Source organism: Haliaeetus albicilla, chromosome 3 (genome assembly GCF_947461875.1).
Source record: "Haliaeetus albicilla chromosome 3, bHalAlb1.1, whole genome shotgun sequence".
NCBI lineage: Eukaryota > Metazoa > Chordata > Aves > Accipitriformes > Accipitridae > Haliaeetus > Haliaeetus albicilla.
Window position 1 is genome coordinate 11,794,775 of NC_091485.1, and position 13,378 is coordinate 11,808,152.

Sequence of the window (13,378 nt, forward strand, 5' to 3'; positions counted from 1 at the left end):
ATATCAGAAATTATCTACTTTTTCAGCTCCTAGGGCTCAGTAAGGTCCCAGTTCACAGTCAAACAGCTGTTCTCAACAGTTAGACATTTTACTCTTTAGGGATGATTGGGGAAAACAAAACTAAAATATAGTTTTCTTCATTTTATGCTAACAACTTCTTGAGTAGAGAGACTCTGAGCAACCCGATACAACTCTGAAGATGTCCCTTCTCTGACCTTGGGGTTGGACCTGGTGACCTCCAGAGGTCTCCTCCAACCTCAATGTTTCTGTGAAACTGATAAAACAACCAAGTTCATGAAATTCATTCTTCCACATAATTTCAAATACAAATTTTTAAATATAATAATCTCACCTTTTTCTGTTGTTCATTTTACAAGCTCAATGAGAATTTAAATTGTAAATCCAAATATTAAAAGCTTGCCAAATAACACAGGTGTCTTATGTTAAGGAAAAGAACATTCTGTGCAATAATTTGGGTTGGTCTGTTTCTGGGGTGGGAGGTTCTTTTGGGGGGTTGAGTGGGGAGCCTAAAACGCTTCTGAAGTGAAAAGACAAAATGCAATTAAAAGAAAAAAAAAAAAAAAATACAGATTTTAGAGCAATGTGCCAAAATCCTAGCAGGGCAGAAAAAACTGAAAAACTGAAAAAGAATGAAACCAAACCAAAAAAAAAAAAACCACTGTGCAACTATTCTTTAAGTCTTTTAACATGGTACAACTGATATAGCATGGTATTGCCACATGCCTCACTCAATGGGAACTCTTCCAGAATTAAGTATGCTTCTTAAACTTCCTTCAGCCTTCAAAGTGACTCTACAAAATTAAAAGCAAGAAACTGTGAGCAACCTACCTGTAATGTTATGTTGTTAATACTGGTGGCATCTATTCCAGAAATTTGAACATTTTGTCCAACCAGATTAGCAGCAAGTTGTAACTGTATTCCTTCAAGAGTGGCCAAGCTACCATCTGTCAAGGACACAGTTAAGTCACCTCCAGCTACCAAAGAAAACAGTTATATTATAATGTTTTTCTTTATCATTACTGACTGCCTTTTTCAGCTTGTTTATTTTTATAAAGTAAATCAATACAAAAGCTACATACACACACACACATTTATTTATGCCAAGAAAAATAACTTGAAGTACATTATTAGCTATTTTAAACCTTCATAAATTCTGTGTAATTTAAGGATTGTTATTATTTAAGCACCAGCTAGCACCTTAGAAAACAAGAACCACTCCAGAGTAGCTTTGGGAAAATGAAGAAATTTGGTATCAACTTCCTTGGAGAGTGTGCTGCGCCTAAATACAAGCAGCGCTCACACATACGTACTGAACATACACATGAAAGCTACTGCCACATTTTTGCACAGCACAAACGTTGTTCAAGAAGGTATCAAAGTTTATCCTATGCACTCACGCGGATGGAAATAAAGGTACATTAGCATTTGAAATCCAAAATCTTTAGAACTTAGAAAGCTCCTAATTTCAAAAGTTGAATAGACTACCTATACAAAAGGTCTTGAGAGAATATAAGAAAAAAGTCACCTTGTGTTTGACATACCTTCTCCAAACACCTTTAGTATGATCAACCAGTTTCCTTTTGTTGATGCTTCAAAAACATCTATCTATCCTTCCCTCCCCAAAATCCTTCAGTATAATACATCTGCTTTACAATGCCCCCCAAGAAATACCTGCTTTGGGCAAAACCCACATCACTAATCTCCATTTAAGAAGGTTCCTGCCTCTTTCTAGGAGATCTGAACATGCCAAAGACTCCCCTCCTTATTGTGTTCACTCAAAAATCCAAGCAAATATCAGACAGTTTTTAATCACAAACTTATCATTAACTGTGCCTGTCAAATAATATTTACCAGTATCTTCCGAACAACCAGCAATTTACTGGTTTTGGACAACAGTTTACATCAAATCAGATAAACTGGAATGGCTACAGTTAAATATAAGACCGATACATTACTGTGAATTTGTGGGCATACCTTCAAAATCACAGACACATACTGAAAAAAGGTGCCAAAGAAGCACAGGGAATCAGAGTCTCACTTTCAGAAGTGACAGACGGTCCAAGACCCACAACGTAAGTAGTAAATTTAACAATACCACGGAACATTTCCAGACACCTGAACACTATTCTGCTTTTAAAACCATCCGTGTCCCAACTTTGCCTGACGCCAGCTAGTACTTACACAAACAATTCCTGAAAGCAATTTAGAAGTTAGCAAGGATCATTCTCAAAATGTCATTTTCTTGCAACATGAAGTACGTTGGATGTTCTGTGCCACTTGGCCTCAGAGTCAAAGAATGGTCTGTGGCACATTTAATGTGCTAATGCAGTTGTAGTCACTGTCAATTAGTAAGACTTCATATCCTAGACAATTATTTAACATACATGCCTACACTAGTAGTTTTTTGTATCGCTAAAATGTTTTCTTTGGTTTTTGGTTGGGTTTTTGGGGGGTGTGTGGTTTGTACTATTTACTACACATGTACAGCAGAGCATGTGCACTTAAAACACACTCTTCATTATTCATGTAAGTAACTGGTGTAGACAAACTTTTCTTTGCTCTATGATCGAATGCTTGAATACAAAATAAATCTTATGGAATGGAAAGCTTACAGAATAACTGTTTTGCTTCTCTCCTTTTTAAGAAAAGGCAACAGAGTATTACCAAAAAGAACACAAGTAGTCCAGCTACTCATTATCTCTATTTCCTTCCTTTCTGCAGTTTAACTCCACGACAGTACTGAATGAGATCTTTTTAGGTGAACTGCACCTCTTCATTTCCCCTTCATTTTCCCCTTCATTCTTAAATAAATGAATTTCTATTCACGTCACCACTGTGCATCGAATCATGAATTCAGTACAACTCTTACCTGTTTGGAAGTAGCGTTTGGCATAATTTTCTGAACTCTAATAGAAAGCAAAGTTCAGTACTTGATCTCAACACCACCACCAAAAAGTCATCCATTTTTACCTGACACTGAAGCAGGCAGGATAGCCTGGCCCACAAGTCCTTGCTGAAGTAAATTTTGATCAAACTGACTCGTCAAAACGGAGTTATTCATGATGAAAACATTAGGGTCTGTTGAGGATGAATTAAGAAGACTGACTGGCTGTAGTCCCTCAGCTGAAGTACGGGAGACAGGCTTCCTAACTTTCTTTGTCTCTGGTTTATAATGACACTGTATGTGGGTTTTTCTGCGCCCTGACGTACGAAACCGTAAATCACAGTGTGGACATTTAAAGGGCTTTGCTCCTGTATGCAGACGCATGTGGACTTTTAGACTCCCTTTTGTAGAAAAAGAATTACTGCATACATGACAACTGAAGAGCTTCTGGCCTGGAAAAGTTTCAAAAACAGAAAGGTAAGTGATAAAACCTCTAAAAATCAATACCGCTACCAACAATTTAAAAAAATACAGATTCTAAATTAATTTGAACAGAATAAATTTGAAATAACCAGCCTTTTTCTTTATAATTTTGACTGCTTTTCAAATGAATTAAGGATCTCAATGAAGGATATCTTAATTTTTTCCTATTTCTAAAACTCAATATGCTGTTAAAACTTTCATGCAGAATCTTGTTTGGTCCCCTTAATGCCTCTGTCCTCCTCATCATCTCACCTTTGTGACTATGAAGTTGATTCAAGTACACAGCTCATAAAACTGGAGAATTAAGTTTCATCTTGACCTCTTGTGCATTTGGCTTCTCCTTACTTAGCTACTCATTTCCTTTTTAATTCCAGCAGCTTTATTCTTCTTTTTCAGCCTTTACCTCAATACTGATTAGTATTAATGGATTACAAGTAGGAAATGAATAGAATTTGTAAGTGAGACAATATTCTAAACCAAAATACCAACCACCTCAAAGTAATCTAGAAGTACAGAAATCTGGTCTATACACATATGGTCCTCTTTCTCTGTTCTCCTTTCAGATTGAATAACATTTGAAAAAAATCCTTGGTCTCAAATGGATTTTTTAATGTACTACAAATAACAACAGTTAACTACAGAGTTCGTTTCATTAACCATATGTGCAATTGTACAACTCAAAAAAAGCATAATGTAAATATCTGGCAGAAAACATGCCACTGCAGCTGAAAACCCACTGTAAATCCTGAAATTCCAAGGCCTTCCAGCAAAATATTGCTTCCTAGCTAAAGAAGTGAAAGAAATCAATGTATTTTGCATAGCTTCCTTACCAAAGAACAAAATCAAGACTTCTCTATAGCTGTGATGGAAAAATACATTTAAAAAAAAAAAAAGTAGTACTAAGTGTGACTAAGTTACCCTTTTTACCTGGCAAACAATTAGATCAACGCCAAAACAAAGTTGACTTGATTTCCAGATCAGAAAGCACTACTGTATTCTGGTGATGTTAGTCATTCACAGTTGGTAAAGAAGTCACAAAACCAATGTGTGCCTATGATTCCTGCTATTGAGTTCTAGTTTCCATTCACACAGAAGAATCTCTCATCAAATTCCTGAATTACAATTCAACTTACTTCAGATTACAGATTTAGGTTACAAAACCCTAACATTGTTGTCACTTTCTGTTCAGCAAAACTAAGTAAAGCTCTGACAATGTTCTGTTTTAAATAATGGAGAAGAGCCCAAGAGTAACATGAACCATTAAGACAATGCGGATCTGGGCTGCAGCAAAGCTGTCTACCACATACAGAGTCCACAAAAAACCTGTCTAGCAGTCTTTTCCACTACAGAAAAAAAATACTCATTGGGAGATATGAAAAAAAAAAAAAACCCAAAAACCCAGAAAACAACACAAAAAAAAGACACACAGAGAAAGAAAAGTTAACCAAAAAAAAGTAAGCAGCGAGGAACAAACTGAACATCTGAAGTTCCGTTTAAACAAAACATTAAAATATTCAATCAGATTATGACCTGACTCTTGGGCTTTTTGTATAAATACCAGGAATCTGCAAAGAAAAAAGAAAGATGGATGAACTAGAAAGTCAAACTACATGGACAAGGAGCTAGTGGCCACAAGGGAAACTTGGAGGGAAGATGAACACAAATTGGGATGAAAAGTCATACAGGAATGGCAAATGCTTAATTGTCATTGCTTCCTAATGTAATAAAATTGAGTGTTTTATTGCATCTACAATTATGCCATGCTACTGGCTACCCAAGTAAAATGTTAAGAAAAACTGTTACATATACAGGAAATTAGAAAAGCAATGAAGGCAGAAATACAATGATGTGTGACTTCAGTTATTCCACTATATGCTACGTCAGGTTACAGGAATTAAGTGTTTGGCCAAAGAACCATATATGTCACAGAAAAACTTCCAGCCAGCCTCCTGGTCTGAAAGGTGGTGATACAATAGAAGCTACGGTAAAACCCCAAACTAACTATTTGCATCAATGTTTATTACAGATGAAGTCAGGTAGGTTCCTACCCAGGCAAATTTCTTTTACAGATGAGGAGCAGAGTAGCTTTTCAAACTGAATTGTTGTTAGGGGAGTTCCAGACAACGACAGTGTAGGGGTTTTTTTATTGATCATTTAAATAAAGTAAGTATGGCTCAACATAAAACCAATGAACTATTAGCGGCAGGCGTAGCCCACAGATTAAAACAGCCCTCTGAAAAGGGATCCAGGCTCAAATGCAGAAACTGCACACCAGTTAAACTTCATCCAACACAAGCTGGTGCAATTATGAAAGAAAATGGAAAAAGCTGCCACAAGACCAAATTAGTTATAATAGGGAAAACTTGATGTGGCTTTTGTAGCCAAAATTATACTTCACAAATATATGAGAGTTCTTTGAAGGAGACTAGATTTTCACCAACAAAACTGTATCTTGATTTTTGGAGTTTTACTCTGGTTTTATATGAAAGGACCTTAGAAAAAATTGTCACAGGATAAAAGGACAGAATTAAAGAAAAACACTTATAAGACTGAAAACAAAAGGTAGGTTTATGTGGAAAATTTTCACAAGGCTGGAAGTCAGCAAGGGAGTTCTTTAAGCACATGAGTGAGAACCCAAGCTAGTCAAAATTGTAATATATATAATGTGGAATAGGGGATGAACAACAGGTTGGAAAAATCTGTTAAGGATATTAAACCAATATTTTACAAAGTTCTGTTTTATATTATTAAAAAGTCTGTAAAATCATTACTTCTCGAACAAAAGAACTAGTGGGCTTAAGAACAAAATCATCAGATAGCACACTGAAAACCAAATTTGAATCAAGGAACTTATTACTACTAGATGTACTAGAGGCCATTCATTTTTACCCAGTTTTTCTGGGTTCAGAAAACAGTTGGATAAAACTAATGAAAAATATTCCATTAAAGGTAGTGAGCAAAAAGATACAATCTCTAGTTCAGAGTCCCACAGCTTGCAAACTGCTTGAACCTGGTGGAACATGATCAAATCCCTGCTTTGTTCTTTTCATTATCCTTAGCATCTGCTACTATCTGAGACGAGATACTGATCTACAGAGATCTGGTGTAACACACAAGAGTGGTATTTCTTACTAAACAACCGTAGAAAGTACAAATACACTGAATTGGAAAGGGAGCTTCCATGAGCAAAATAATTATATATTACAGCTTGTCCTGGTTTTGGCTGGGATAGGGTTAATTTTCTTGCTAGTAGCTGGTATAGTGTTATGCTTTGGATTTAGGATGAGAATTATGTTGGTAACACGCTGATGTTTTCAGTTCTTGCTAAGCAGTGTTTATACTAAGTCAAGGATTTTTCAGCTTCTGATGCCCAGCCAGCAAGAAGGCTGGAGGGGCACGAGAAGTCAGGAGGGGACACAGCCAGGGCAGCTGACCCAAACTGGCCAGAGGGGTATTCCATACCATGTGACGTCATGCCCAGTATATAAACTGGGGGGAGTTGGCCTGGGAGGGATCGCTGCTTGGGGACTAACTGGGCATCAGTCGGCGAGTGGTGAGCAATTGCATTGTGCATACCTTATTCTGTATATTCCAATCCATTTATTATTATTATCATCATTATCATTTTCTTCCCTTCTGTTCTATTAAACTGTTCTTATCTCAACCCACAAGTTTTACCTTTTTCCTTCCGATTCTCTCCCCCATCCCATTGGGTGAGGGGGGAGTGAGTGAGCGGCTGTGTGGTGCTTAGGTGCTGGCTGGGGTTAAACCACGACACAGCATTAAAAGCTTTCTTTTTTTTTTTTTCTTCATTCTTAAAAAAGCTTATAATGCACCTTAGCAAAACTGTAGCCAGTTTTAGAAATTAATTAGTTTAGGATTGGGTTTATTACCAAAGATCAATGGTAAGAAGAAAACAAGTACAAAAGATTTAAAGAGGTTGGTTTTTTTAATTTGTGCAAAATTGGGGTTGAAAAATACTACTAAAATCAGACCTCTCTCAGGAATACAAAGAAACTACTGTAAAAACCTAAATATTACAGAAATTAGGTTTATATTCAGCTTGCATGATTCAAATAGCTCAAATTTTGTAGTCTTTATTTTTCAATCTACATAGCAAAACAAATGTTTACATTTAGAATTTTTTTAACTTAATTTTATAAAATTCTCCCACACCACCCTCTTGCTCGGGAAAATCATTTAGCATTGAAATGCTACAGCAGATTTGAAATTAAATAGTTAGGGAATAGAATAATAAGAATTCTATTAGAATTCTATGTATTCTAATAGAATACGTAGTTTTTCCATGAGCTAAGACTATGACTGCTTTATAAGCCTACTAATACAGAAGGCTGTAATAATACTGTTTATTCAAAGTACCATAATACGATTCATTTGATGATGCCATAAGCACCAAATTTCACCTAGCACTGCCACTCATAGTGCCATTTCCCAGATCATGGTGAAACATTCCATTCCTTGCAAAAATCTTTAGTTAAAATACCCTGTCAAGAAAGTAACCAGTTTCTAAACAAAGACATTCAAAAATCTTACTGACCTGTGTGCGTTTTAACATGACAATCCAGAGTGGATTTTACGGTGAAACTCTTTCCACATTCTTCACACTTATATGGCTTCTCTCCAGTATGGATACGAACATGCCTAATAATTCCAGAATACATGTATATGTGAATTTCTACTCTTACGTCAGTTTGTAGAAATATTTATTTTGTATCTTACTAATTTTAGAATTAATTGAATACTTATATTAACATTACATTAAGCAGAACTAGTAAAGAAGATGGTTTAAGCATTTGCCTTTTTTCAAACTGATTTTTACATGTTTTTATATGCAAGTCCTACAACAAGAAATGAGTAATTTATTCTTAAACTTCATAATAATAATTTTAATACTGCAGGAAAAGAAATATGAAAAGGCTGGTTTAGTCATATTCAGAATATATAACATTTTGACACATATTTTTAAACTGTTCCAAAAAAGAAAAACGTATGTAAATATGAGTCAAACTTTAGCTTAGGAATAAAAAAGTTATATGAAACTCTTACTGCAAAGTTCCTGGTGAACAATCTAGAAAATTGAAAATACGCAAAACTTCTCCATTCCTTACCTGACTAAATCACTGGGTTTTTTAAAGCTTTTGGGGCAATAACTACAACAGTTAGCATATTTGGGCTCTGCTTCAAGTTCTGCTTGCTTATCTTTGATCTCACTAATTCTGTCTTTCTCTGCAGCAGACTGGACAAGAACTTTTTCTGAGACAGTGGCACTTTCTCGAGGCCTGATCTTTGCCAGTTCTGCTGTTTCTTCTTCTGTAAAAGTTATGACACCAGGACGAGATTTTCTGGAAGTTCTTTCAGAATTTTCATCATCATCTTCAACACATGCAACTATTAAAAAAAAAAAAGAAAATACACACGTCTGTTTAGTTTAATCTGCCAGCAGAAATTACAAAAATAGAAGGGTTTATTATTAAACACATGGCCACTACATTACATGCTTGGACTTAAATCTCTGTCAGAGGTCTAACTACTCATGTCTGCTTTTAAAATAATGCTGGATTTATAATTCTTATTTTTACAATAATTAAATACAGGTATAAGTATTCAGGACAAAAAATGTTCTACTTTAGTGACACACTAAAATAACTATGTAACATACAATAACTTGAATACACTGGACGGACTCCTGGAAAACTGATTTCTTTAAACAATTTAGGTAACACAGCAATTTCAGTGGCTCTGGACATTAGACATTATCCATGCTGGAAGGCTAATTTATAACATTACTGTCACAGCATTCATGAAATCCACTGAAACATCTGTACTTGTTACGTAGTAAGGACTGTAAGAGTAAAAATGAAATAATTTACCTCCCCCTCCTGATTCTGTAGCTGCTGCTACAGCTGAGGAGACTGCCTGATGTTTTTTCATATGTTTTTTGCAGTGAACAGTTGTTCGAAAGCTTTCATCACAGAATGGGCACTTGTAAGGCTTCATGCTCATGTGAGTTGCCATATGCCTGGTAAGGCTGCCATTAGTTGTGAAGGAGGTATTGCAAATGCTACAGCTGAATGCTTTAACTCCTTAAAGTAACAGAAACAAATAAGTAGCATGCCATTTGTTTAAGTTCACTTATACAGCACTTTTACAAAACCCAAACGTGAGTTAAGCTAATACAGAGCTGGTATACTCTGTTACCTGTATGAGTCTTCTCATGTGACTTAAGAACTCCTGACGAAACAAAGCCACGACCACAGAGTTGGCATTTATAAGGTTTCTCACCAGTATGAGATCGTACATGTTGTTTCAAATGGCTGGATTTCTTAAAACCCTTGTTGCAATATTCACACCTATTGGAAGAAATTTTTTTTCGTTAGTTGCATATAATTACTAGCCATAAAAGATTCAGGAAATTCTGTAACAGAACCTAAAAGTATAACAAACCTATATGAACGCCTGCTTTGATCTTCGTTATCCTCAAGAAAATGAGGCCGTTGGGTATGCAATTCAAGCTCTTCTTGTGATGACTGATCTTGTATCAAGCGAGTAGTCTAGAACAAAGCCTCAAGTAAATTTCAATAACACAATGACACAAAATAAAGTCACACAAATAGGCAAGAAATAATTACAGCATTTACAGTCAACACAAGTAATCAAATTTATGCTTTCGTAAATTTTTGACAAGAAGTTAAGAGTGCAATATGATACCTCGCTCTTTCATAGTGAGAAGGAAAACAGCAAAATGTGCACCTACTGAATCAGAATAAACAGACAACGTGGTGCACTTAAACTTCTGTGAATCTATGCAAAAACATGTCTTGAGTCTCATAGATTTTCTGTTGTTTGAGGGGTTAAATTTAACACTAAAGCAGCTGCTTTAAACAGTATGGGCCCCACACTGAGTAGTAAAATGCACAGTGGTGCTGACAGACTTCACAGCTTTTTGAATAGGTTTTTCCTCTAAGCAAAAACCACCACAGAATAATCCTTGAGAATGACAGCATGTTTTAAGATTTGAAGAGAATAAAACTCCAAAGCCTGTAGGCTGAAATTACTCAAACTCTTCCAGATCCTAACACGCACCTCAGATCCCTGACCAACATTATCCCTTTGCAAGTGAGCATTAAGGGACAATAATTCATGCAGGTCATCATGGTAAACACATTACTACAGATGGTCTTCATGCTAGGTAATGCTACCATCATAAAAAGTTATATTTAAACTGTACTTTTAGCAACTAAACTTTTCTACAATTTAATAAAATGAGAACCACAAAAGAACATCATACACTGCAATACACAAGCTCCATGAATGATCACTGCACATTTGTAATGTTATTTTTATTGCTTGATCATATCTATATGCACAGAAATTAAAGAATTAGCACAGAATATAGTGCAATAATGTAAAATTATTTCATAACATTAGGTGATTTCCTTAGTTTTAGACTTACAATCCAACTTAAAGCATTATATCCTTTTTTAAGCCTAAAGCATCAAAACATACGACTCTTTTTTCAGAAAGATGTAGCCAGGTCCACTTATCCTCCCCCCTCCCCACCTTTTATTTTCCAGTTGTTAAACATAAGCAAGAAATTCTAGAAAAGAAATCATGAAACTCTTCTGACTTCTCAGTTTACCTAATCACCAAATAGTTCAAAGAAACTCATCACTGAACACCAAACAATGAATTCTGCCTTCTAGCAGTACTTACTACGTTAATAGTGTCTGTATTTGGAACCTGAAGAAGAGCTGGTGGATGGTAACTCGTTGAAAGAGCCTGAGATTCAAGTGTGCTTGAATCCTGCAGCTGCTGTACAGCTGGAAATTGAGTCTGTTGATTGTAGCTGTCATTTACTGTAAAACCTGCCAGAAATTAAACAGTCACAAACCTGGAAAAAACACTGAATTGGTCTTTGAATAACACCACACTTTTTTGAAGACTACCTTCAAAGGAGACTAGGTAGTATTACCATATAGTAATACTCATTTTATACACTTCACTGTTGAGTGTCAAAATACACAAATGTTTCTGGCATCTATGTAATATGCATAATAGGGTTACTTACCATTAGCTGGAATTCTATTGGAAAATCTCCTCCACAGAAAAACACTGTTTGAAGTTTCTTCGGGGTGCCACAATTACCTTAGAGCCATTGAAATTTTGAATTTCTTGTATGTAAGCATGCATGTGTCAAACAGGTTGACCCATCTCCCTTTATCCACGTTGGTACCACGCTCCCTTAACTACACTGGAAGCCGATCACAAGGATGCAAAGCTCAGTGGGGAGGATGGCGGGTGAGTGGAGGAGATAACCCAATAGGAGAACTCCAGTTTCTGATAAAGTAACCCCATTTTCTCCTACTTTGGATCTCCTCCACATATTCCCACTCTTTAGATAATAGTAAAGTAGAGCCTCTCAAAGGCAAACTGCAAAGTAAAAAATAAACATATTTTTATTCACATTTCCAGTATAAAGACCTGAAATTTTTATTCGGTTTTGTTCTTCTGAAATATCAGATCTTAATCACCTCCTTTGCCTAAATGAATGAATGAAATGATAGTATCAATGATTCAGAGCCAGGAAAGCATAGCTCAGATTGCAGCGTTTTTTAATGCTATTAGAAATGCCCTTTTATCAACCTCTCTAAGCCCTAATATTTCTAATATTAAAAAAAAAAAAAAAAAGTTATGTGGAAAAAAATTACACCACAAGTATCAGTAATTAAGGTAAGGGCAGCAATTTTACTATTTCTGTGCAGTTTGCCTTTAGCGGACAAAAAGGATGAAGATTATGAAAACAGGGTAGAAACAAACCCACATCAGATGATCACAGCATCAAAGGCCAAAAAGCAATGCTTAAAGAACATTTTGAATTACAGTTTATCTAAAACTGGGATGTGTTAAGTTTAAGCAGAAATTTCCCAAAAGACACTTTTCACAGCAGAAGACTACTGTTATCAATATAGGAAAAAAAAAACCTACTTGTATGCTATTGCTTACACCATAGAATGAAAGCTAACAAATGTAAACAAATCTTGAAAGCATTATTAGTCAGGTTGTAACTTATCACCAAACCTAATGCTGCAATTTATTATTTTCTCTCCTAGAACTACCAAGATTAGAAGAAAAAAAGATTCAACAAGCTGAACCTCGCACCTCAATTACTCTTAGTGAAAACACAAAATAAAAAAGTAGCCTGAAGAGCAGCGATGCAAAGCTTTAAGGTGATAAGCAGGTGGCTACTTTCTATTTTGCAATACATTTTAAAAGCACCTTTCTGGAAAAATGGTATTCCCACTACACTTGATGAGAATGCAAAAAAACGAGCCTCAAGAAAGTGAAGCTAAAGTGATGCCACTTCTATGCCCTACATTAAAAAAAAAAAAAAAAGGACATAACTATTAAATGTACAAAGAAACAGCTATCTAAAAAACCTGAAACTTTTTTTTTAATTGGTAAGTAATTTCTACTAGCGAAGAAAGAAAAAAGAAATTACTATACCATGACCTGTTTCGATTCACAGTGTTTTAATAAAAGCAAATATTGACATCCTGAAAAATTTCCCAGGATCATGCAACAAAACACTCAGGAAGAAAAGTTCTGAATTTAGAAGTATTTGGGGACAAATTGAAGAAATACTACTTCTGAAGGTAGTTCTGGAATAAATATAAACCAACACTTTAGCAAGAATATGCATGATGCAACCCCATTTTGCTCAATACCTAGCATGAAGGTCAATTTCCACTCAAAATTTTAAAAAGATCTGACAATTTTGAGCATGCTAAAGGCATTTGCTACCACCATACTATTTCTACAGAACAGCATTCAAAAAAAACAAAACAAAAAAACCCCCAAAAAACCCAAAACCACCACACCAAAAACCAGACGTTCAGTCTGAGGGAGAGAGAGAAATAAATTTCAGAACCTTTATTTTCTGCTCTTGTTTTCACCATTACATATTGTTTC

At 35.5% G+C, this 13,378-nt stretch overlaps 1 protein-coding gene across 4 annotated transcripts in view; it reads right to left on the minus strand.

Moving 5' to 3' along the window:
* ZNF236 (zinc finger protein 236) overlaps positions 1–13,378 on the minus strand; it is a 100,801-nt gene that overhangs the window by 29,825 nt on the left and 57,598 nt on the right. For 2 of the 4 annotated variants that reach the window (XM_069778845.1, XM_069778843.1), the window contains exons 17-24: positions 11,123–11,274; positions 9,854–9,960; positions 9,608–9,759; positions 9,280–9,492; positions 8,518–8,797; positions 7,947–8,050; positions 2,992–3,357; positions 850–995 (exon numbers count right to left, since the gene is read on the minus strand). In XM_069778845.1, coding sequence (XP_069634946.1) covers positions 850–995; positions 2,992–3,357; positions 7,947–8,050; positions 8,518–8,797; positions 9,280–9,492; positions 9,608–9,759; positions 9,854–9,960; positions 11,123–11,274 — 1,520 coding nt within the window. The remainder of the gene's footprint in view (positions 1–849; positions 996–2,991; positions 3,358–7,946; positions 8,051–8,517; positions 8,798–9,279; positions 9,493–9,607; positions 9,760–9,853; positions 9,961–11,122; positions 11,275–13,378) is intronic. The other 2 variants (XM_069778844.1, XM_069778846.1) reach the window with 2 other exon arrangements.